Source organism: Carettochelys insculpta, chromosome 2 (assembly GCF_033958435.1).
Source record: "Carettochelys insculpta isolate YL-2023 chromosome 2, ASM3395843v1, whole genome shotgun sequence".
In the NCBI taxonomy this organism is placed as follows: Eukaryota; Metazoa; Chordata; order Testudines; family Carettochelyidae; genus Carettochelys; species Carettochelys insculpta.
Window position 1 is genome coordinate 75,676,149 of NC_134138.1, and position 26,508 is coordinate 75,702,656.

A 26,508-nucleotide genomic window follows, 5' to 3' on the forward strand; every position below is an offset into this window, starting at 1 on the left:
CTCCGTCCGACAGCCCCAGCTGCAGGGTGGAATTTCCCTGACAAGTCCTGCACATCCCATTTACGCAAAAATGTCTAGTTGCTATCTCTGGTTGCTTGTCTCCAGCAAGGAGCCCTGAAATTGACAAAGAACCAAGGCTCATAGCTCTGGTTGTCATCCTGAGATAACTGGGGGCTCTAGGAGCCTGGCTGGTGGCTGCTCCTTCTCCCCTGCACCCCTCCACACCAGGCTACTGCTCAGCCTCCCCACGATCTTTTTTAAACCAGAGGAAGCACTCCTGGCGAAGATACACACCACGGAGAGGGGTAGGGAGCATGGACGTGACAGCAATTACTGTGACGGCTGAATTATCCTAAAACTGGTCCACCGGGTTAGGTCATATTGAGTTTGTAGGCTCAGAGGCAGCCGTGAGGCTGCATCTTCACAAAACAAACCAGCAGCCCTGAAGTGCCTTACAGACTAACAAGATCATTTACTAGGTGATGAGCTTCCGTGGGACGGACCCACTGCTGCAGATCTGGAGCATTAGGGATCTGCAGCAGCGGGTCTCTCCCACAGAAGCTCATCACCTCGTAAACGACACTGTTAGGCTGTACGGTGCTCCAGGGCTGCTGGTCTGTTTTGGGTTTGTAGCACAGCCAAGCCCGCACTGGAGCGCGGCCGACCCGGCGGGGAGGCGAAGGCGGCTTCTTGCTGCCAGCCCCGCTCCAAGTCTGGGGCTCGCGCGGAGCCGCGTTTCCCGCCAGGCAGTAGCAGCGGAGCGGTCACCTGCGCTTCCAAGCTGCCACCCAAGCGGCGGCTGCACCCAGCAACGGCCGCACCGCGCCAGGCTACGTGCACAGCGCGCCCGCCCGGCCGGGGACCCACCCCTCGCCCGCCGTGTGGGGCAGGGCCCGCGCCGCTCGCTCCCTCACCCCGCCTCCCCGCGCGGGTGGATGCGCTCGGGCTGCCGCAGTGAGGTCTGTCTCCGCAGCCGGGTCTTGATGAGCGCTGCCTGGCGCCGGCGCCGGCGCCGCCGCTCGGGCTGCTGGGTTGTTGGTGTCTTATCCGGCGGCCTGGCTCCATTTCTGTGCCCCGGGCCCTGAGCGGCTGCGCCCCGGCCGGCTCCCGCCCGCCGCCATGAGCACGGAGGAGGAGATCATCCGCATCGCCAAGAAGATGGACAAGATGGTGCAAAAGAAGAACGCGGTGAGCTGGGGATGGAGCAGCAGCAGCAGCAGCAGCAGCAGCGCCGCCCGCCCCGCGCCCAAGTGTCAGGTCCCGGGCGCGCGCACGCCCCCGACGCCCCCCCGGCCCCACCCGAAGGAGCGGCCGGCGCCTGGCGCCAGTTCTCGGCTCGCTCCCGCCGTGCGGCTCGTGTTCCCCGGCAGCTCCGGGGCCGCCTGGCAGCGCGCTCCGATCGCACGCGGCGTTTGTCCTCACGGCACGTGAGCGATAATAACTCGCGCTGGGAACTGGCCGTACCCGCCGCGCGCGCCGGTGGCTGAGCCGGATCGGGCGCGTTGCTCCCTGCGGGGCCGCAGCCCGGCTGAGTAGGGCGCTGCCCGCAGCCGGCGCTGCTGTGCGAAGGGAGGAGGACGAGGCTGTCCGGGGATGCGGGGGGGGAGCGAGGCCTGGGGAGCCCCGCCCCTTTACCTGAGGCCTTCTTCCCTCAGTGACTCGAGCCAGGGACTCGCCGGGGGACCCCCCGCCCCACACTCACCAAGTGGTCGGGAACCAGGGTGGCCAGGGAGCCCGCTCTGCTGCCCCCGCTGTGCCCTGAGGACGGGGTGCTCTGCTTCTTGCTACCGCCCTAAGGCCGAGGGCAGCTGCCGGGAATGGAGTAGGCTGCTTGGTCTCTCCAGCACTGGCTGTTGTCCCATGCCAGAGCCTCCAGGTAATCCCCTGGGCCCCACGGGTGCCCATCCATAAAATGGCTAAAGCGGCTGTTGTGGACGTCCCCCAAGACTCAGTGCCTGGGGCAGCCGTCCCAAGCCATCCTCTGGATGGGATGTCACTGGAAGCAGCATTTACAGAACACGTACATCCCAGTGGTTAGTCTAAGTCGAAAGCTGAGCTCTGTACTGTTAGAGCTTTCACTTTGTTCATGCGAAGTAACACAACTTGGGCAAGTATAGGAACTTCTCGCTTAATGTTGTAATTGCACTCCTGAAAAGTACTATGGTAAGTGAAACTGTGTGAAGTGACTCACATTTCTCTGTAAAAGTTAATGGAAATGGCAGGGGGAGTTAGTGTCCAGGGAGTTTTTTTCAGCAAAAGAGTGTGTGTACATATACAGTATAAGTTTTAAACAAGGAATACTGTATACAGCAATGATTGTGAAGCTCGCATGAGGTGGAGGAATTGGTTTGGAATACAGTATTTCCCAGGGAAAGTCTTGCTATGAAATGATGAGCTAGTGTTCGACTGACCCCTTGAGTTAACACATTGGTAATGTAGCCGTTGTTGTTGTAGTTGCATACTTTGCAAGGCAGCATGGAAGAGTAAAGAAACAAAGGATGGAGGGCAGTGGATGCAAACACTTCCCTGCACAAACTGAATACTGTGAGGAACCCATGTTGTCCCACTAGAGCAGAACACTCCACAGGGTGGTGCATGCTTGGCTGCACAGTGCCAAAGGATGTGTGTGAAAGAGACAGTTATAAAATCCTGTTTAATTAATAACTGGCTTCTCTGGCCTGGTTGGAGGGCCCCTGTCCGCCACACTCACAGAGCTGCTGTGGACCAGGGCTGCTCTGTCTGTGCTGGAGCGCCCCACAGAGCTGAAGGGAGGCTGCTCCAGTTCCTACCAGTTAAACAAAATCATTAAACCTCATTAGCAGCAGCGAAGTTCATTGCCCTTTTTAAATATACCGACCCTATTTTAAGTACAGTAGATACTCAGATTCAGGAATATGTAGCTGTGATAACCTGCTTTGTGAAGACAGGGTATGGGGGAGAGGAGGGGTGATCTTCCAAGGCAGAAGGCAAGAGCAACTTGGCAGTGAATTGCAGCTGTGCAGCCATATATCTTACAGCAGCAATGGGAAACCTAATGAGCAGGCTTAATGAGTGGTCCTCCTTCATCTCAGTGGGCTGCATGATTGTCATTACCAACATGGCTTTCTGGGATAAGGTAGTTTTGCTAACTGGACTTGAATATCTAGAATTTTCAGCAACGAAGGGTCCTGTGGCACCTTACAGACTAACAAAAAAGTTTTGAGCATGAGCTTTCGTGAGCACAGACTCACTTCATCAGATGCTGGTCTTGGAAATCTGCAGGGCCAGGTATAAATAAGCCAGAGCAAGGGTGGGGATAACAAGGTTAGCTCAGTCAGCAAGGGTGAGGCTTACTACCAGCAGTTGATCTGGAGGTGTGAACACCAAGGGAGGGGAAGCTGCTTCTGTATTTAGCCAGCCATTCGCAGTCTTTGTTTAAGCCAGAGCTGAGGGCATCGAATTTGCAGATGAATTGTAGCTCAGAAATTTCTCTTTGGAGTCTGATCCTGAAATTTCAGGGTTTGCCAATTGAGCCATCGCAGTGCTTTGTTTGGATGCAGGGGGAATATCTGGTTCTCACAATGTTATGTGCAATCAGCATGTCCCTCATTGTGTGTCCTTGCTCTATGTGCATGTCACTTTAGTAATACCACTGTGAGGGGGAAAAAAACCTACACCCATGGGAATCTGGCAATCCTGCACATAGGCAGTAATGAACAAAATGTCTCATGGGGCACACAGAACCTGGATAGGTTGCAGCTTATCCACCGCTGCCTTATGGGAAAGATAGGGGACCTGATCAGGGGCTGCTGGTCTACTCTGGCTCCAAGCCCCCACGAGGATGAGCTGCTTTTCCAGAAAATCCTGTAAGTAATGGACAAAGCAGGGAGCCAAACAGTGTTGTAATATTACACAACTTTAAATGAGCACATGCTCTGATAGATAATCAATGAAGCAATCTTAACCAAGAAAGTGTTAAGTGGGGAGGTACTCTGTAACAGCTTGGATGCTTAGCCAATCCTCACTAAAATGTCACTGCAAGATTCCAGGGACAATCTGTTTGCCTGTTCTAGTGAATTAGGAACTAACAAAGTTTAGATAAACAACAGTTTCCTTGTTGTGTCAGTTATTGGTATTTTCTGTCTGGATTTGCAATTCAAACAATAGTATTTGAAGTTAGATTTTTGTGTTAAATGAGGTTGTTAAATTCTAAATCTCATTGTGTCTTCTGGAATAAGCTATCTGGAAATCCACCCCTAGAGAATATTTCTTTACTCTCTGTAGTTTGGAAAACTTAGTTTTCTAAGGTGTTTTTTTTTTTTATTAGGTATTCTTTCTATGGTTAGCGTTCCTAGACTTGTATCTGCAAGAAATTACTTGTTGCAGGTCATTAAGTTTGGCTGGAGCTGAATCTGGCTGAAATGTGATCATAGCCCAGGACAAAATATGTCCAGCACTGTTTCAGAAATCTTGATAACCTATAGTGCTAACTTAGATTAAACCAGGTTCTACAGCAGTACAGCTGGACCTGCTGCTGGGAACAGGTAGCTTTCCTAGCTATAGACTGGGCTCCTGGGTTTGACTGTGACATTTTTCTAACGATGAATATTCTCGGTTTTTCTCTTTCTCTTGTTTATACACCCAAATTTTTCTGCTCCCTGCCTATTTCATTTCACATGCACATGTGCATGGTAAGGGCAAGAAGTTCAGATATCTACAATACCACTTACAGTTAACGGAAGAGCATGTGGTTTCAGCCCAAGAGGTTTTTCTCTTCTGTGTTTTCCTTATTCATGTTATTTGCAGATAGCAAGGTATGGTAAAATCTGCCTTAGGGACCACGTCTGAAGAGAAGTCCCCCTGTCATGAGCGACTACTTGCAGAGTCCACAGACTACCATAGCTTTCTGGTGTGCAGTCCTTTGAAGAGAGAGTAGTTTTTTCAGGAGACTTTTGCTAACGCCTGTGAGAGGTTGTTCTTGACAAATGTTAACTGTATTTTCTTTTTTTAAAATCTCACAGTAATTCTCACTTGACCCTGCAATATAATGAAAATACTAAATTATTGTCCTACTATACAGACCATTACTGTGAAAATGTACAAAACTATCACATGCAAGATTGATTTTGTTGGACAATGCAGGTAGATTGTGGCTCTCTGTCACACCTGAGATAACAACGTTTTTGACAAAACATCGTACTGACCTACTTTTCCACAGTATGAACTGCTCTTTCTGGGTGTCTTTTAGTCAGTTTTTGTTTTTCGTGCTGACGATATTCCTTGTTAAATACACTACATTGAAGCGCTTGAAAAAAATCTTTGTGCATTACTGCAACTGACAATGATTTGACTGATGTACAGTATATTCCTCAGGAATACGAGGGTTGCCCTCCTGTGCCGCCTCGCATAAATTTAATTTTGCGCAAGTCGGGGGAGGGAGAGCTGGGAACCAGGCAGCAGCCTGGCTCGCTGGAGACCTGGGAAGCAGGGGAAAAGCTGCACTTGTCTTCTCCCAGCTGTGGGACGCAGGGGAGAAGCCATGCCATTGTGGCTGTCTGCCTGCCCGGCTCTCCAGCAGGGGAGCTGGGCAGGCAGACAGCCATGGCAGAGCAGGTTTTCCTTGGCTTCCTCCAGCTGGGGAAGCCAGGGGCTGGAGTGGGGAGCTGCTCCTTTCAATTTGGTACTGGAGCAGCAAGGTCTGTTATAGAAGAGATACCAAGGCAGGGAACGCTGAAAGAAATGCTTTTATTCAATTCTTAAAAGATATTATTTGAGTTTTCTTTTGTTAACACTTAATACTAATCAACAAATAGGGTCTGTCTCTCTTTCTAGCCCTTCTCTTACAAGTAAGGGTTTGAGAAAGCCCTCGATTCATTTGTGGGCCCTTCAGCTGAGACTTTTCAGCAAAAGCCAGGAAGTCTATTTGTTAAGTGCATATTGGGTTTGGTTGAACTGTCATTTGCAAATTCTTCTGTTTGTGGACTTTCCCTAGTGTACTACTGTTAGCTGTATTCCATTAGCAACCACAATCAGTATTTTTCAAGTTCTTATAGAATTTGAGAGTTTTCCTATCCTTATTCATTCTACTTTTGTCTTTTTGAAATATAGATCTAAAATATACAGACCACTACACACAAGTAGCAAATCTCCATCCTTGGCGGAGGATGAACCCATGGCAAATAAATATTTGATATCTTAAAAATGTAGAGAATCAAGGACCTAATGAAAAATCTTTGCACTTACCATAATTACAAACATTTCTTAGTTTTGTGATCTCATATTGCATATATCAAGAGAACTTGTCAAAATTTTGTGGGAGTTTCTTTCCTACAAAGAAGACAAGGAAGACAGTGCCATTGCGGAGCGATTAAATGATTTCTTTGCTTCAGTCTTCACGGCTGAAGATGTTACAGAGGTTCCTAAATCTGAGCCAGCCTTTTTAGGCGACAAATCTGAGGAACTCACTCAGATTGAAGTGACATTAGAGGAGGTTTTGGAATTAATTGATAAGCTGAATAGTAACAAGTCTCCAGGACCAGATGGCATTCACCCAAGGGTTCTGAAAGAACTCAAATGTGAAATTGCGGAGTTATTAACAGTGGTTTGTAACCTATCCTTTAAATCCACTTTGGTACCAAATGACTGGAAGACGGCCAATATAACACCAATATTTAAAAAAGGCTCTAGAGGAGATCCTGGCAATTATAGACCGATAAGTTTAACATCAGTACCAGGTAAATTAGTAGAAACACTAGTAAAGAGTAAAATTGCAAGGCACATAGAAGAGCACGAATTGTTGGGCAAAAGTCAGCATGGTTTCTGCAGAGGGAAGTCGTGTCTGTCTAATCTATTAGAATTCTTTGAAGGGGTTAATAAACATGCGGACAAGGGGCACCCAGTGGACATAATATACCTAGATTTCCAGAAAGCCTTTGACACGGTCCCACACCAAAGGCTTTTATGTAAATTAGGTGGTCATGGGATAGGAGGAAAGGTCCTTTCATGGATCGGGAATTGGTTAAAAGACAGAAAACAAAGGGTTGGAATAAATGGTAAATTTTCACAATGGAGGGGGGTAACTAGTGGTGTTCCCCAGGGCTCAGTCCTGGGACCGATCCTGTTCAACTTGTTCATCAATGATCTAGAAAATGAGGTAAGCAGTGAGGTGGCAAAGTTTGCAGATGACACCAAGTTGTTCAGGACAGTCAAAAGCAAAAGGGATTGTGAAGAACTACAAAAAGATCTCAGCAAACTGAGTGAGTGGGCAGCAAAATGGCAAATGAAATTTAATGTGGGTAAGTGTAAGGTAATGCATGTTGGAAAAAATAACCCAAATTACACGTACTACATGATGGGGTCAAATTTAGCTACGACAGATCAGGAAAGGGATCTTGGAGTTATAGTGGATAGTTCTCTGAAGACATCCACGCAGTGTGCAGCGGCAGTTAGTAAGGCAAATAGGATGTTAGGAATTATTAAAAAAGGGATAGATATTAAGACAAAAGATATCATACTTCCCCTATATAAAACTATGGTACGCCCACATCTCGAGTACTGCGTGCAGATGTGGTCTCCTCACCTCAAAAAAGATATATTGGCATTAGAAAAGGTTCAGAAAAGGGCGACTAAGATGATTAGGGGCTTGGAAAGGGTCCCATATGGGGAGAGGCTAGAGAGACTGGGACTTTTCAGTTTGGAAAAGAGGCGATTGAGGGGAGATATGATAGAGGTATATAAAATCATGAATGGTGAGGAGAAAGTGAATATAGAAAAATTATTTACCTTTTCCCATAATACAAGAACTAGGGGACACCAAATGAAATTGATGGGTAGTAGGTTCAAAACTAATAAAAGGAAATTTTTCTTCACACAGCGCACAGTCAACCTGTGGAACTCCTTGCCCGAGGAGGCTGTGAAGGCCAGGACTCTATTAGGGTTTAAAAAAGAGCTTGATAAATTTTTGCAGGTCAGGTCCATAAATGGCTATTAGCCAGGGATAAAGTATGGTGCCCTAGCCTTCATAACAAGGGCAGGAGATGGATGGCAGGAGATAAATCACTTGTCTTCTGTTCTCCTTCTCTGGGGCACCTGGCATTGGCCACCGTCGGCAGATGGGATGCTGGGCTTGATGGACCTTTGGTCTGACCCAGTATGGCCATTCTTATGTTCTTATGTTCAAATTGGAATTCTGGGCAAAAATAATTGTTTTATAAATACCACATGAAGTTTCTGAACGGAAATAAGCCTCCAGGGAATCCAGTTACTTCTAGTTGAAATTAACATTCTTATCAGGGTCACTGCTGTGTGCCCACCTTAAGCCTCCCCTCCACTTGTGCACCATTTAGTAATGGTGAGACTGACAGGGATCCTATATCAGTTAGCTGTTGCCTGGGTTTTCCAGGGTCCCTCATTAAAGGACACCTGCTGTAACTGCTTTAGAGCTGTTGACCTGGAAGCCTGTCCCAGGGCTTCCATGTCTCTTCTATGGAGCAGATAACTTCTTGGCTTCTGACTACATAGGAGGTGGGAAACTAGAGGCCCTGGGACAGCCCATGCAGAGGGTCTGTCCCTGAGCAATGGACTCTGGAAGCCCCACGTTCCCAGCTACCCACCAGGCAAGTTTCCAGAGGAAACAGTGTGGCATGTTGGATTCTATTAAAATCCTATCTTAGGTTTAAAAAATAAATTTTTTGAAGCTGTAATGGAATTGGCATTTTCTGATGAAACCCGGTTTCACTGGGAAATTGCTGATGGGCTCTTTCTTAACACACGTCTCTGGACAGTCTCTGGTCAACATTTTAAACAAATAATGCTCTAAGTTACAGGTACATTCCATCGCGCGTATAATTTTACTTCAGCAAATGTTACATAATCTTTCAAATTATATCTTTCTGTAGACTTTTAATATTAAAAATCATTGCACTTATTTTACTTTAAGTTTTGTGTTTAGAAATATTCTAGATTGTGCTATTTAAGAATGGCTAGTAAAACTTTTCCATAGTAATAGTATTTCAACAAAGTGTATTTTCCAAGTAGTTTGAGAGTTTCCAAACAATTTGTTTATAATGTTACAAGCATTGCTGTTCTTTTCCTCTGTATTTTTTAGAGGAATTAAAAATCATGATTAATGGCAATTTTAAAAGTGTGTGATTAATCAAATTGTTAAAGAATAATAGAGTACCATTTATTTTTATTTTTGGATGTTTTCATTTTCAAATGTATAAGTTTGTTACCACACATACTACAGTGTATGATGTCACTTAATATTTTTTATTATAAAAGTTTTGCACAGTTTAAAAAAGAGTATTTTTAATTAACCTAATATATAGTGCAATCTCTTTCTCATAAAAAATTGAATTTACAATGTAGAATTAAGCTGCTCCCCTCACCTCCCTGTGTATACATCAAATCAAAACAATATAAAACTTTAGAGCCTACAAATTCACTTAGTCCTCTTCTTGTTCAGCCAGTCACCCAGACAAACAAGTTTGGCCACATGTCCTCCATAATAGTGGTGGAAGTGTGAAGGGAGGTATGAATTTTTAGTGCATCTGAAATGTAAAAAGCTGTCAATACTAACTACAAAAGTCCTGTAAATGTTTTTGAGTACAGCTTGAACCGCTCTAGCCCAGCATACTCTTGTGTGGCAGCCTCCCTAACCCAGCATTATTTTAGTTAGTCAGATGACCACTTATCATGGGTTTGACCAAGTGTCGCACAGCCCCATAAAGTTTGTTTACAGCTCCCAGTCCTGTCTTCAGTGTTCTGTGCTGTTGTTTAGCTGTAATTTACCCCTAAATGTCTTCTAAGAACCCAGTAAGCATTGGACATGTTGGTAATGCTGCTAGACAATATTGATCTCCCACGGTCTGGCAAATTCTTATGTTTGGCACTAGTCAGGTCCCTACGGTGCTAGACTAGAGAGATTCAGCCTGTATATGTACACGGCTAAGTTTTTGTCACCAAAAATTACCTTTTGTCAACCAAACAGTGAGCCCATTCATGCTGCAACACGACTTTTGTCTGGAGATGCTCCCAGTTTCAGCGACAAAGAACTTCCACCCTTACGAGAGAGCTTTTTTTTTTTCTTTTTCTTTTCCATGCACGTTATTGTCAAGCAAGAGCCAGTGTAACCACTTCTGTTTGTTTTGTGAACAGGACTGGACTCTGCAGGAATCCCACAATAGCTGCTCCAATGAGTGTTTTGGTCTTTGCTGCCCTGCAGGCATGGATGGGCCTCTCCCCTTTCTGAACTCCAGGAAGTATCTGACAGCTGAGTGAGCTGCTCTCTTTACAAGAAGTCTTGTGGCACCTTATAGACTAATAGATATTTTGGAGCATAAGCTTTTGTGGGCAAAGACCTGCTTCATTAGATGCATGAGTGGGGGGTGGTGGTTTCAGAGGGGTATTCAAAGAGTGGGGTCCTAGTAAGAGGGAGGGCCAAAGCTGACAAGGTCTATTCAGGAAGATGGAAATAGCCTAGTATCAACAGCACTTATCAAAAGAGAAAAAAACAAGTCAGATCAGACAGGGGGATGTGAGCCTTTGTCGGAGTCTAATGGGGAGATGTTAGCACCCATAGCAGAGAAACTGCCTTTGTAAGCTGCAAGCCACTCCCAGTCTCTGTTTAATCCATGGTTAATGGAGTCAAATTTGCGAAATAAATTGCAGCTCAGAGATTTCTCTCTCCATTTGATTTTTGAAATTTTTTTGTTTCAGAACTGTCACACTTAACTCTGCCACTGAGTGTCCGGAGATTGTCTCAGTGGCAGATTTAAGGGTGACAGTTCTGAAACAAAAAAATTTCAAAAATCAGATGGAGAGAGAAATCTCTGAGCTACAATTTATTTGCAAATTTGACTCCATTAACCATGGATTAAACAGAGACTGGGAGTGGCTTGCAGTTTACCAAGGCAGTTTCTGTGCTCTGGGTGCTAATATCTCCCCATTAGACTCCGACAAAGGCTCACATCCCCCTGTCTGATCTGACTTGTTTTTTTCTCTTTTCATAAGTGCTGTTGATACTGGGCCATTTCCACCTTCACCAGAGGGCAAACCATGAGACCAATAACAGATGATCTGCACAGATTTGTCGTCATTGGCTCGATGGACTACCGTTATTTCCGCCTTGCTGAATAGACCTTGTCAGCTCTGGCCCTCCCTCTTACTGGGACTCCACTCTTTAAATACCCATCTGAATCGCGCCCCCCCCCCACTCATGCATCTGATGAAGCGGGTCTTTGCCCACGAAAGCTTATGCTCCAAAATATGTTAGTCTGTAAGGTGCCACAAGACTTCTTGGTGTTCTCGAAGCTACAGACTAACACGGCTACCTCTCTGATACTGCTCTCTTTAGGGAACAAACAGAACAAATCATTGGAATGGTCCTCTTGAGCTTTGCACTAGGAACATGGGGCAGGCAAACCGCTGTTGCATGGGGAGGGGACAGACTCTGCTGCTTTTTCCCTCACTAGAGAAAGCTCACAGAGCTATTTACGATGCTGCTCCCTGCCACTGAGGATGCTGTGGGAGAACTCCAAGGGAATCCCAAGAGGCGCAGGGATCAGCTGTCCCTTCCCACAACACTTCACTGTGGGATACATACTCAAGGTGTCTCATACTCATACTGTCTCATGGTGCCCCCAATGTGGATGTGTCCTGTTGACAGAAGGAGCAAGTGTAAATACCCTTCTGGCAATCTTTTGTTTTATTGACCAAAGCATCAACATAGAGTTTGTCAATACTACTTGTTAGTGTAGACATAGCCTAAATTACACTTACGTGGTAAAGAGGTTGCACTATAGTACTTGTATGAGGTGAACTGAAAAATACTATTTCTTTGGCATATCACTTTTACAGTGCAAATATTTGTAATAAAATTCAAGTGTGCCCTGTGTTGCGTTGTAATTGAAATCAATGTGTTTGAAAATGAAGAAAAACATCCAAAATACTGAATAGCTTTCAACTGATAATCTGTTGTTCTCCAGTGCTGTTTTTAAAATCATGATCAATTTGAGTTAATCATGTGAGTTAACTGCACTTGATCAACAGCCCTATATTTTTTTTTTTTTTTTTTTTAATATAACTTAAGTATTTATTTTGGAACACTCTTTGCATTGTGGATTCTTTGATGGCCCCATTTCTATAATGAAATTATACCTATTTAGTATGCTAGCATCTAAGTGACTAAAGCTTAGAATAAGTTTTCCTCTTGTAATAAGTAAGATGTAATTTCAGTGCAATGAATTAATATAGAAAATTTGGGGACGAAGGGTTTTTAATTAAAACAGAATATGATAGGGTGAAGTCTAGACACATGGGTTCTTGTTTTCTTCACAGTGCTACACCTCGTGTAACTTTAAGATGTCTCGTCTCATCCTCTTTCTGCATCTGTAAAATGGAAATAATACTCCCATATCTCTGAGCACTGTAGATTGCTTTATTCATAAATGCTCGTAAAACAGTCTGAGGCCATAGAACAGAGGGGAGTGTGAAAAGGCAGAGTACTAGAGTACAGTAAACTCTTTCATATCTGGCAGCCTTGGGACTGGTAGTTGCTGGATGATCAAATATTCTGTATAATAGAGAGGTATCTTCTCCCCCGCATCCCTCACGTGACTGCATATGACCGACTCCTGGAGGTGAGCCTTGTCCCTTCTCTCTTGCTCTTCCTTGGCCCAGGCAGGGATCCCTTTACTGCTAATTCTCCAGCTGCCCCAGCAGGACAATAAATGCCACCAGGCACTATCTTGGCACCTAAGTTTCTTCTTCCGGGGGATGCGCTGCTCTCAGGCAGTGAAGGAGTCCTGTCCCACACCGAGCCATTAATGCTGCTTCCCCTGCTTAAGATCCACTCCCACCACCAGTGTTTTCTGCTTGTCATTTCACACTGCAAAGACGGACAGTGGAGGCTGGAGCATCTGCCAGGTGGGCGAAGTTTGCTGCCGCCTCCTCTGCACTCATGGGGGCTGCGGTGTGCTGCACTACAGCAGCGCTCCCCTCCTTGAAGCCCACAGCATCCTGGCCCCCGGAGTGCCACCTTTGCCCATGCAGCCCAGCTCCTGAAGCACCACCTCTGCTTGCACAGCCCACTCTGTGCTCCCTGCTGGGCTGCTGGAGCTTGAGAACTCCTGTGTGCTTGCCCTTTGTCCCACCGCCCTCTTACAGGGCTTCAGCATGCCTGGGGGGGTGGGGCTGGCACGCAGTGGTGGGGGGCATTCCCCCCATCACCACCGGCAGCAATTGCTGAACAGCCCAGGAGCCTCCACAGCCCAGGCTCAGGGAGAGATGGGGAATAGTGAGGCAGCAGCCTCGTCTCCTCTCCACACCTGCGTCCCAGCACCAATTCCTTCTTAAGAAGGGGAAGTGGCATCGATGGCTCGGAGCGGGATGGGATCCCGTCGCTGCCTGCGAGCAACACAGCCCCCTCGAAGAAGAAACCCAGGTGCCAGGTTAGCACCCGGTGGCAGTTCTTGGTAATGTCAGTTATTTGAGAGTACCAGTTGACTCAACACTATTTAAAACAGAGTTTCCTTAGTAGTATTTAAATTGGTTACTTTCTTGAATTATTTAGTGAGGATTCAGAGATAGGCAAAAGAGGTGACTCTTGACTGGCATAAACAATATATGGTTTCCAGTAGTATTTACATAACCTCTCAAAATAGGTAGGATGAGTAGGAAATTGCTTAAGACAGTTTGATACAGTTTACAAAATACTTTCTCTACACAGTATTTATTCAATTGAGTTTCTCTTTCAATACCATGTTCCAGTGGCACCGAGAGCCATTGCAGGACCCAGGGCGGGGGGGGGAGGAAGGGCTGGCTCTGTGCTGCAGAAGGGGCAGGGTCAAGAGCAGTCAGTTCTCAGCACCACCTGGACTGCTGCCTTTGGTCCTCTGCCCCCTACTCCCTCGTGGCCACGTGCTACTGGAGCAGCACTGCAGTGGCAATTCAAGGGGGTCTTTACCTCTGGCCACCGCCAGATCTGTAGGCCCCTTAAAACATGGGATGGGAGAGCAATTGCTCCCTGCTTCTCCCCCTCGCGGCAGCCTGCCACATTCTCTTGGTTATAGTCAGGAAAAAATGATACTTTCAGTTATATCAGGGGTACTGTTTCACTTTTGCAGTTCCTATGTTAAAATATTTTTCTGTAAGGGCTCAACTTGGTAGCCGAAAAGCTCAAGTCTTCCTTCATCATCACCACTAAATGCCTCTGCTGTCAGAGCTTAGCTGACCATTTTGGTGATAATACGTATATGCAGAATAAAACTCTGCTTAGTCTTCTGCAGTTATATTGGCTGTGCTTCACGCAGAAATAAGATTTTATTTTTGTAAGCAAAGCAAAGCAATGAGATATATAAAGGTTCAGTGAGGTATATAAAGGTTCAATGAAACATGCCAATGTTATTTTTGCAGGCATTATGTGGTAAAGGTAAATAAAATCAAAATGAGAAAGGGAGGTTCAGGCCGAGAGGAGAGTGGGCCTGTGCTAATGAGCTAGGATGAAGGTATGCTATGGGATACGGTTCTGGACTCCTGTGGCCCGGGTGCAGTGGGACAGCGATGTACTTGGCCTCGTAGAATGGCCACTGTCTAATCACACAGGGGCAAAATGAGCTATCCTTCGTAAGGGTTAGTTTAAATGCAGGGAGGAAATCTAAGCAGTCTATGGCCAGTTTTACAGTACAGACTTGCATCAGTGCAACTGTATTACTCAGAACAAACAAGCAGTCAATAGCACTTAAAAGACTAACAAACTAATTTATTAGGTGATGAGCTTTTGTGGGACAGATTCACTTCTTCAGATTATAGCCATACCAGAACAGCCTCAATATTTGAGGCACAGAGAACCAAAAATAGTAACCAAGGTGTACAGATCAGAAAAAAAATGATCAAGGTGAGCAAATCAGAGAATAGAGGGGCAGAAGTGGGGCGGGGGGGGGGAGTCAAGAATTAGATTAAGCCAAGTATGCAAATGAGTCCCTCTAATGACCCAGAAAATTCCCATCCCAGTTCAAACCACATGTTAATGTGTCGAATTTGAATATAAAAGAGAGTTCAGCAGCCTTTCTTTCAAGAGTGTTGTGAAAATTCCTCTTCAGTAAGATGCAAACTTCTTAGTCATTAACGGAATGGTCCACTCCATTAAAATGCTGGCTGATGGGTTTGTGGATCAGGAGTGTTTTTGTCTGTTTTGTGCCCATTAATTCTTTGTCTAAGAGAGTTTGTAGTCTGTCCAATATACAGAGCATCTGGGCATTGTTGGTACATGATGGCATATATGATGCTAGTTGAGGAACATGAGAATGTGCCTGTGATTCTGTGACTAACCTGGCTAGGTCCAGTGATGGTATCTCCGGAATAGATATGTGGACAAAGCTGGCAGCGGGCTTTGTTGCAAGGAAAAGTTCCAGGACTAGTGTTCCTGTGGTGTAGACTGTGGTTGTGGAGGTTGTCTGTAGGAGAAGACAGGCCTGTCACTTAAGGCCTTCTGGAGTGTGGCATTGTGATAAGGATAGGTTGTAGGTCTTTAATAATGCTTTGCAGTGGTTTGCGTTGGGAGCTGTAGGTAATGACCAGTGGTGTTCTGTTCTTGGCTTTTTTGGGCCTATCTTGGAATAGCTGGTCTCTGGGTATTCATCTGGCCCTGTTGATTTGTTTTTGGTGGGTAATTCAGGTTTATGAATATTTGGTAAAGCTCTTGTAGTTTTTGGTCTCTGTCAGTAGGATCAGAGCAAATGCGATTGTACCTAAAGGCTTGACTGTAAACAATGGATCTAGTTATGTGTGCAGGATGGAAGCTAGAAGCACGTAGGTAAGTATAGCGATCAATGGGTTTCCAGTAGAGTGTGGTACTGATCAGGCCTTTCTTGATTTGTACTGTAGTGTCCAGGAAATGTATCTCTTGCGTGGAGTAATCAAAGCATAAGTTGATGGCAGAGTGCAGATTGTTAAAGTCTCTGTGGAATTCTTCTAGTCTCCGTGCCATGGATCCAAATCATAAAGATGTCATCAATGTATCTTAAGTAGAGGAAGGGTAGTAGGGGACGAGAGCTGAGGAATCGTTGTTCCAGGTCAGCCATAAACATATTAGCATATTGTGGGGCCATGCGGGTGCCCATAGCAGTTCCACTAATCTGGAGGTATAAATTGTCCCCAAATCAGAAATAATTGTGGGTGAGAGCAAAGGTAACAGAGGTCAGACACCAGATTGGCTGTGGTGACTTCAGGGATGGTATTCCTGATTGCTTGTAATCTGTCTTCATGTGGAATATTAGTGTATAAAGCCTCTACATCCATTATGGCAAGGATGGTGTTTTCAGGAACTTTTCCGATGTTTTGTAATTTCCTCAGGAAGTCAGTAGCATCTTGGAGATAGCTGGGAGTGTTGGTGGCATAGGGTTTGAGGAGGGAGTCCACATAACTGGATAGTCCGGTGGTAAAGGTGCCAATACCTGAAATGGTAGGGCGTCTGGGATTCCCAGGTTTGTGGATTTTGGGGAGTAAATAGAATAATAATAAGTAGAAGTAAGTAGAATAATAATAATAATGTATTGCTCAGAAACGTGAAGAATTCACACTCTGTGAGTGATGTATTTATACTGACCTCAGACTTTGTGCTAGGGTTGCCAGACCTCCCGCAGAGTATGGGACAGTCCTGAATTTCCATAAGTCCCACGTTCTGCATTTACACAGAAATGTCCGTCGGGGCTTCTGAGGTCCCAATGCCCCTGGGTTCCCCACAGTGGGGAACCTGTAGACGGGAGAACCTTGGCAGCCCCATGGGACATTTTTGCATAAATGCGGGATGTGGGACTTGTCATGGAAATTCCCTGTCCCTGGCCAGGATTCGTGTGGCTGGGATTGTCATTGGGGCTTGGTGCCCCAGCCGGCTGCTGGCCACAGGGTTGCCTGGGTCCCACCACTCCCAGGCTGTGGATCCTGTAGCTGGGGCTGCTGGCAGGGGTTGGTGCCCCAGCCATGAGGCTACTGGGGTCCTCCTGCCCCCTGGCTGGGGATCCTACAACTGAGACTACTGGTTGGGCTCATTGCTCCAGCTGACTCCCAGTTGTGAGGCTGCTGGCGGGTCTCCATGTCCTGCAGAAGCTTTTGGAAAAATCTGGCAACCCTCTCTGGTGTAGATGCTACCACTACGCTGACAGGAGAAGCTCTTCCATCGATTTCGTAGTGTCTTCACTAAAGCACTACAGTGCTGTACAGGTAGACGTGCCTGAAGTGTGTGTGTGCGCGCGCGTGTGTGCGCGTACGTGGTGTGTGTTTTTTAAAGAAAAGTAAGTGCCTAAAAAGGAGGAGACTTGCCTAACTATATATAATCAGTGGTTAAAATAAAATGTCCTGAAGGGGATGAGAAGTAGCACGTTATAATGTAAAAAGTGAATTATAGAGACTGAGTAGCTATATAACTGGGTTATTAGTGACAGTTTTTGGAATCTGATAATTGTTCAGTCTTCAAAATTAATAGATCTGTCGAGTACCCGCTGAACAGGCATCTATATCACACAATACAAATTGCGCTAATTGGCTATTTATCAGAGCAGTCCACTAAACTGAAAGTGTACGAGGCTGTAGTCCTGACCAGTCTCCTGTATGGCTGTGAAACCGACCTTGTACAGAAAACATATAGAACTGCTGGAGCACTTCCACACATGTAGCCTGAGGTCAATACTGCACATTCGATGGCAGGACAGAGTTATGAACGTGGAACTCCTGGACAGAGCAGGAACCACGAGCATCGAAGCCATGATTCTGAAAGCCCAGCTTTGCTGGACAGGGCACATCATACGAATGGAGGAGTCAAGAATCCCTAAAAAACTCCTTTATGGTGAACTCTCCCAGGGCAAAAGGAATCAAAGTAGGCCTCATAAGAGGCATAAAGACTGCGTGAAGGCCAACATTGCTCATACTGGTTTAAAACCAGATCAGCTAGAGCAGCATGCAGAAAACCAAACAGGCTGGCGTGCTGTCGTACACGTGTCGTACAAGAACTTTGAAGAGTACCAATGCGTACACCTCATTGATGCTCATGAGAGGAAGAAAGCAGCAGCCGCACCACCAGAGCCAGGACAGTTCCCTTGCCCCCACTGTGAACGCCCATGCTGTTCAAAGTTTGGATTCCTGAGCCACGTGCGCGTCCACAACCGATGAGCTTGTGCAGGCTCAAGATGTCATTGTTGGACACAACGGGCTACCGTGTGTGTGTGTGTGTGTGTGTGTGTGTGAGAGCAGAAAACAGACCTGAATAGATAGAGTTCTGTGTGGATTCAAAATTTGTATCTGCATCTGTGCCCACAACAGGGAGCTTCAGATATCTGTGTTCACATCTGCAGATGTGGATACTGGTGGATAAAAGTGAGTATCTCCAGATTTACAGACCTCTAGATAAAAAAAATTTGCATCTGCATTCATGTGTGCAAAAATGAGCCATTGACATCTGTGGATGGGCATACCCGCAGATATAATGCAGATTTACAGGGGTGTATGAATAGACTGTAAACTGCACAGGAAAACTGAAATACCCTTACATTCCTGGAGAGCTTTCAGGTGTGGGAAAGAGACACAATGAGAGAGTGTGGGAGACCGACTGCACTGTCGCTACCTGTAACGTGTTTTAGTCACATAAAACGTCTTTTGGCTTCTAAATCAGCCAGTCTGATGTTTCTTAGGAGGAAGGAGTTCATTTCAAACTACTGAATTGCTTGGAGATGGCTAAATGTATAGGTAGACAGACCCAGAAGGCTGCTGCTTCAAACCAGCAGTCATGTAGTGCTTTAAAGACTAACAAAATGATTTATTAGGCGGTGAGCTTTGGTGGGACAGACCCACTTTTTCAGGTCTGTCTGTCCCACGAAAGCTCATCACTTAATAAATAATTTTGTTACTCTTTAAAGAGCTGCATGACAGATGTTTTGTTTTGTTAGAATACAGACTAACACTGCTACTTCGCTGTTATTGGGAGTATTGAAGTGAGATACAGTCTGGCCTTCCCTCCTGTTTTCTTTTCCCTATGTTCCCTTCCTCCTCCCTCAGAAAATGAAATGCACAGTATTTACTGTAACTATTAATATAAAATCCGTATCACAAGAAGTTTTGTTGGAGGGTTTGGTACTGAAAGTTGGCAGCTGATTATCATACTTCATAAGTATCTAACCTTCTGCATGCTGTAGTAAAAATGAGATTTTATGAAAACGTTCAGGTATTTTGAGGGTTGGATAATTATCTGTATCTGTGAAGCTTCTGTTCAATAATACAAATCTTCTAAACCTTGCAGAACTGGAGGTCTCCCATGTTAGGAACCAGATGAGACTAGGCAGGGCTACTTGCTTAGGACTCACCTTGTCTCTTGCAGCACCAGTTAACCATACAGAAACTCTTGGTGAAGTAAGTGCCTTTGGTTAACCACAGTTTTGTCAGCTGAAGTTTGCCTGTATATGGAATATGAGTCAAGTACAGCCATTCTAGAATGTGAGCCGCCAGCTCACTGTTCTCGCTGTTCCAGCTCTGGGAAGGAGGGCGAGTTGTAGGAACGGAGCCATTCAGGCAATTTATGCACTTGGAAAGTGCTGGGAAGGAGGGGGAGAATCAGGGAATTGCAGGACTCCAGTGTCCTGGTGCACTAGAGGCACGTTGGAGGTGGAGTGGGGTCAGACAGGGAGCCACAGGTGGAGCCCTAGTGGGCCATGGGCTGCTGTTGCCCACTGAAGTGAAGGAGGGCTACCCACACAGCCCACTGACCTTTCACAGATGCCAATTGCTGCCCTGGAGCGTAACTAAGCGTGAGAGGTTATTCAGCTGATCTTGCTTTTTGAGTGCATTTAGAATAGTACTATTTACAGCATGGACTAAAAGTGAGGGCTTTTTAAAACTGTGATTAGTAGACCTCACCCCGTGCAGTTTAGTTGAGTGAGTTAGTCTGTTGCTGGTAATGTGTCACCCAGAAAATTAATTACATGTTGGATCTACATCAGTGATACATGAGCTAGAAAGAACACAGATTCTAGGATGAGTTTGCAGCATTCTCCATTAGAGGGAAAAAGAAGTTTTTACATCTCAACTTACTAGATGTGATTTAGTGGGATTGAGAGAAGTATATTCATGCTCTGCAATTTTTTACTTTTGGGCATAGATCGTCACTGGAAGGTCTCGTGAAAGATTCACTTGCAGTACATGCATAGGACTTTATGTACTACGTTACAGATTGATGTAGTGATGAGCGAAGTTGCAGATAGATATACTTGACAGGAAGCCTTCATGCAACTTTTTTTACTTACACAAGTTTTGAGTAGTTTAGAAAAACAAACATTTTGTTCTGAGGGGGAAAATTACAACTGTGTCTAGACTCGAGCAAAGTACCGGCTACCTTTTCATATTCTGCCAACATAAAAATCCAGTTACAATGTCTTGAGTAGACATTGGTACTGGTTGCATAAGAATTGGTAATGGGATATATATAGTCTTTCATCATGAGGTGGATTATTCTAATGTAGGCCAGATCAGTATGGACTGAAGTGTGCGGCTGTATGATGTCTGATGACTTGAGTGAAATGAGTCTGCTTTAAGTCCCCTTCCCAGAGTACACATATGGATGTGACTGTAAATTCTTCTCCTCCTTTTCCTCCTCAAATGGCATTGAACAGCAGTCTTGGAGAGACCAAGAACTAAAAGATGTGGTACTAATCTGCGCTCATTCAAAAGATAGTTCCTCCAGTTGGAGCTGAGACACAGTGATATTAAGAGTCTGGAGAACTTGCACTGTTACTACTTGTGCTAAGCTTGTTCTGCACATAAATAATTCTTACCTCTGAGCTTACGAGGCTAGTACCTTTCACAAAAGTAAAACTTACTGTGGGAATTTAAAGAGATAACTGTTTGTTTTTTTGCTAAACCTTCTAAGAGTTGATGTAGGAAATAAAATATATCTAAAGTAACACTTTTATGTATGTTTTACAGGCTGGGGCACTGGATTTGCTTAAGGAGCTAAAGAATATACCCATGACCCTTGAGTTGTTACAGGTAAACTTCTTATATTGCTGTTATATTTTAAACATGAGCTTTTAAATGGCAATAATAGAACCTATTTGATGCATGGACACAGATTAGAGGTCCACCAGAAAATTCTCTGCTCCTTGCATTGGAGTTCAAAGGAGAGGTTTCATTTTGATTAGATGATCTTTGAGATAGGGGACTGCCTCTTTTCCCATCAAGTACTGTGCAACCATGCTGCTTTGCAAATAATAAAACAAAATGTATTATCCCTTTACCTAGCCTGTCAATTTCCATGCATTACCACAACTAGAATACACATAGAAAAAACATCTCAAAGAACCATAATTACTGTATGCTGAATAACAAGTCTTTTCTTCCACACTGACTTATGGCAACTCTTTCAGATTAGCTCTGATGCTTTTAATTTTTTTGTTTTGTTTTGTTACGTGGCCTAGAAAGACTGGTTTGAGGCACAGCCTGAGCAAAAGGCAACTTATCTACTTTGTTGGCCTATTAATAAGTTGTCACAGAGGTGTATAGGAGGCACAGATCTGCTGCGTGCTTGCACAGGTAGGGGACAAACATGTTAAAACCATTTACAGGTGTAACATGCCACCTCCCACTTGGGTCTAGTCAGTTCCATTGATCACATCATAAGTGGGTGGAGCCATAGTTCTGCTCCTACCTCTTCCAGTTGTTCGCAGAGGGGTTATATTGGGTATGCAGCTCCTTCCTGCCTCCTGTGTATCCAAGTCTGTGAATAGGGTAGGTCTTATACTGCCATACAAGAAGGTGTGGGCGTTTCTTCCTTCCCCTTTTGGTCTGGTTGAAGTGAAAGTGGCTCTCTTTTTGAACTTTATGTATTTTCTTGAATTGAAAACTAGTCTTTTAATTGGACCCGCGCATAGAAAGGGAAAAGAAAATCTGTGATATGCGAGAATCTGTGGAGCTTTTGGTATTGTCCCATGAGGAAGCAGCACTTTTAAAGTAGTGGGATTGAATTTTTTTACACAATAATTGTAGTAGTTGATACGAAGTGCTGTAGTTAAGGTTGGGGGATTGTTTCAGGCATAACTGTTTTTACTTGGTTAATTTGCTAAATTTAATAGAACATTTTTGATATTCTAGTTTCAGCCAAAAATGATTTGTTTCATGGTTGCCCTTCAAAGGAAGCTCTTCTAACTGGGGCTGAGTTATGAAGCTGAATGTTTCCCCCCACTTTGTTAGAGAAGAATTGCCAAATTTTATTTGTATGATTAAAAACAGATGGACTATGAAACGTGGCATGGAAATAGTGCTTATCTTGTATTACAGCAGGGAGTAAGCTTTTGGGCCAAAATAATTGGTTGTATAATAATTGTGAAAAACTTAATAGGCAGTTAAAAATTTTTAGCAGAGTCTAATGAAGGTCTATTTCCTTTGTGATGCTGCAGTACATGCTGCTGCTGTAATAATTTGATTTGGAGGTGCTGTGTGTAAAACGCAGTCTTCCCAAATGGCGCTTCAACGTTAACACTGCACAGATAATGTTTGCATTTCCTGATTAATTTTATGGTTTAAGTAGAGGTGCTAGCCTTGCCACATTATACAGCCTGGATATTTTGTGGCATACACTTATTATAAATTACATTATCTTTACAGAAGAGGAATTTGAAAAGACTTAGTGCATCCAGTGTGTTTGAGTTAACATTACAGGAAAATATCATCCATTTAAAAAAAGTTTTTATTTGCTACATATTAATATACTATATGTAAATAATTTACTTATGGAAATGTTTATATGAAGGATCCAAAAGAGCCTTACAAATTCTGTATAAGTTCCTCTACTACCAAAGACCAGCCATTTAAGAGATGGGAAGGTGGCAGTCATGTAGATAATTGATGCACAGTGCAATAAGTGAAAGTGTGAGATGAGAAGTTTTGACCAACATCTCCCCCACCAAGATTAGTTCATGAGCTCTTCAAGGTCCATGGGGCTTAAGCATGGTCTTGTTTTTATGGCATCCAGTTTTTTTAAACAAATTGACAAGTGGGATTCCAGTGCATAGTTCCAAAGAAATCTAGATTTCAAACCTGATACACACATTGCTAAGTTGTTTCCTCTACCTCACTCTTACTGTATGTTGGCTTAAATCATCAAATTGGGAAATGCCATACTTTTAGGATGAAAACTGCCAATCTATTGTGTCAAAACATAATTCTCAGTTTCTTGTTGTTTATAAGTTAATAGTAAGGAAGGTTTCGGGTTTGATTTAATCATGGATTTTTCTTATGGTTTTTATATAAGGTTAAGATACTGGAAAAACCCACCAAACAACATAACATCATGTTCTTTGCTCCTTGAGCTAATAGCTGCTTCTCTTAAGCATGACCTGTCACTGTCCAGTGGATTCTGCCTCTCCTCTCCTGCCTAATCCTTATAGCAGCACGCACTGGTTCTGAGACTCTTGTGGCATCTAGGATGTTGGATGTTCCTCTTCACTACTTTTCTCGCTCCTCTCTTCCTGCCCCCCCAAAATTATAAAGGTTGGCATATCTTTGTTAAAATGGTGTGGTGGGTCGTTTACTTCATTAGTTAAGTAATAAAGTGCTTATTTTGTTTGGACTTTGAGGAAACTAAGTATGTGAAGAATTACATTAGTGTTTTATATAAATCATATCATGCTGCATTTTAGACCAATACATTTCTCTACCAAGTGTGCGTCTCATCTTCTTTAATCTAAAATTTAATAGGGAGTTTCAACCCCTATGTCAGTCACATCCTCATCTGGCAACATCTGTGGTCTGGCATGACCACAGATGTTTTTAGACCAGAGAACACCTGGACTAGAGAGCCCCAGCTGCCCCGAGCTGGTCTGGCTGGTGAGATGCTCTTGCTGTTGGCAGGAAACCCTGTGGGAAGCCCCACGGCAATCAGGAGTCCTGGGAGAGCCAAGCTTAGGTCAGGGAGCCGCATTTCAGGGAGCTGTGCTGGGTCCGGAGATCCCTGGTAGCAGCCCTGCAGCATCGAGGAAGTGGACAGGAGACTCCTGGCCTTGCAGTGGTGAGGAGCCGCACCGAGGCTGGAGCTCTCCGGTGGCAGCCTCGCAGCAGCAGGTACATCAGCTGAAGCTGGGGTTCCCTGGCAACAGCCCCGTGTCAGGGGGCTGGTGGCAGCCAGGAGGGATGCTTCCTGGAGGCCTGCACTCCCCTGGGCTGGCATATTCCCTTGTTTGGGACCACTCAGTTCCTGAGGGCGCCGGACTGGAGCAGTACAACCTGTAGTCACACTTTTTTTTTAATTCAGCAGATTTCCTGGTTCTGAGGCTGTAGCTAGACATGAACCCCCCACTTGGCCTTTTCTTCCTCTCCCCCCCCCACTGGGGGGGGGAGAGAGAGAGAGAAACAAGCAGGGGAGACAGGTAGCCTTTGATGTCCTGGGAACGCAGGTGTGCTGTCTCGCCCAGCCTCTCTACTATACAGAAAAACCAGACAGTGAATGGGCTACCTAATGGCCGCCCTTCTGGCTGATCTCGGTAATTGACACGCCTTGATCACTTCCCCAGGAAGAATGGGGAACCCCCGCCCATCACCTCCAAAGGTGCCCAATTGTCCACAATTCACAGGTGCGAATTGAGCCTTGCACCTTCCCTGGGAAACCTGGGGTTCAAAAATATTCCTCCCAATTGGCCACTTGAGACCAGGAAGAAGCATGTGTGACAAAAGGAGTGTAAAGGGGCTTGGCAGACCACCCCCCGCCTTTGAGTTTCAATCACCTACACCTGCTGGTCAGGTCTGGAATTAACTCCCGAGACTGGGGACGCCTGGTTCGTATCTACTTCTTCCTGAGGGATTGAGAGAGAGATTCTGGGTCACACCGAATCTAGGAGGCAGGGGTAAGAATTACACCTGTGTTACACTTCTTTCCTATAGGAATTGAGGGAAAGACTCTGGTTCCACCAGGTCTAAGAGGCAGGGGTGAAATCACACCTGCAACTTGCCTTTCTTGTGTACACATTACTTGTACTAGTTTAAGCTAGCTAGTTTGTCTAAAACTTTTCTTAAGTTAAATTGTGTTGTTTCCCCTTTAAAAACTGCAAGTACTAACTTGTACTTTAATCATTTGTCTTAGTCAAATTGTTTCTATCTTTGTATAAATAAAAAGTAACTGTTAAAGCCTCTCTAAGTGTAATTTTCCTCTTGCTGCTGTACCCGAACTAAACACAAACCAAAAAACCCAGCCTGCCCTGGCTGCCTTTGCCCCACCAGACCCTTAGCTGGCACCTGGGCATCAGCTCACAGAGGCCTGAGGTTATTTGGCAGGTTTCCTTTGCTAAAACCTTTCAAGAATCCCCTTCTTAGAAACCTGAGCAGTTGTCGTATTCCTTGTTCCTCACAAAAAAGGGGTTACCACAATTGTGATATGGGGGAGGATACGCAGTAGAGGAACTAGTTTGTAACACTTCCAGTATAAATTTACAAATACCTCTTAAGCTAATTTTCTGTTTCAAGCAGCAGGATAATACCAGGCTCTTAGAAAGTTAAACAGAATAAACAGTTGTATCAACCAGATCATAAGGGCCATGTCTACACGAGCCCAAAACTTCGAAATGGCCATGCAAATAGCCATTTCGAAGTTCACTAGTGGAGCGCGAAAATACATAGTCAGCGCCTCATTAGAATGACGGCAGCCACAGCACTTCAAAATTGATGCAGCTCGCTGCCGTGTTTCTTGTCCAGATGGGGCTCCTATTTGAAAGGACCCCGGCAACTTCAAAATCCCCTTATTCCTAATAGCAGATTTGCATGGCCATTTCGAAGTTTTGGGCAAGTGTAGACGTAGCCAAGATGTTTGAAGGTTTCTTTTGTTTAGCAAGAATTAAAAAAGAAATGCTCACAAGTGAGCCTCTTAAAAGCATCATGGGAAATACACATTACATTGATGGCTTAAATTATTTGACATAAGAGCAGTTGAACCTTTGGCAGTAGATACAGGATAGCATTCTATTAGCTAGGTTGCTTTCTTTAGCAGAAAATAATCTGAAATCAAATTAGAAAACTTAAATTTTTGGCAGATACTTCATCCTGGAGCAGGAGGAAGAGGGGGAATTGGGGGGGGGGGGGAAAAAGCTCTGTACATGGATAGACCCCGGATGTCTTTGAAGTATATTAAAGTAAGAAATATCAAATTTTTATGGTAAATTGAGATTATATCCCATCCAGAAAGTTATAGAAGGAATGGATTCTAGAAGACGCTCTTCCTAACACTGGTGGTGGTAGTAGTTTTAACTGTGGCTGCTGACAGTCAGGTAGCCTCAAAACAGTAAACTAGTGCATTGTTTATATAAGACAAAAAGGACAGAATGTTAGTAAAAGTCTTGGTAGTCATGTTTTAGGATCTTCTCCATCAATATTTTAGAACTATTTTCCAAAAGATGGGATTTTCTGAGACAGTGGTTTTCAATCCGTTCTTGTTTGCAGATCTCTAAAAAAAATTTTAAATGGAAGTGTGGATCCGTTTGGAAATTCAGTGCCTGGTCCACACAT

General features: G+C 44.7%; 1 protein-coding gene across 2 annotated transcripts in view; it reads left to right on the top strand.

Moving 5' to 3' along the window:
- The first annotated feature begins 1,005 nt into the window (after positions 1-1,005).
- TCEA1 (transcription elongation factor A1) overlaps positions 1,006-26,508 on the top strand; it is an 80,274-nt gene continuing 54,771 nt past the window's right edge. For both annotated transcript variants that reach the window (XM_074987176.1, XM_074987177.1), the window contains exons 1-2: positions 1,006-1,188; positions 20,947-21,009. In XM_074987176.1, coding sequence (XP_074843277.1) covers positions 1,120-1,188; positions 20,947-21,009 — 132 coding nt within the window. In that variant the 5' untranslated portion in view covers positions 1,006-1,119. The remainder of the gene's footprint in view (positions 1,189-20,946; positions 21,010-26,508) is intronic.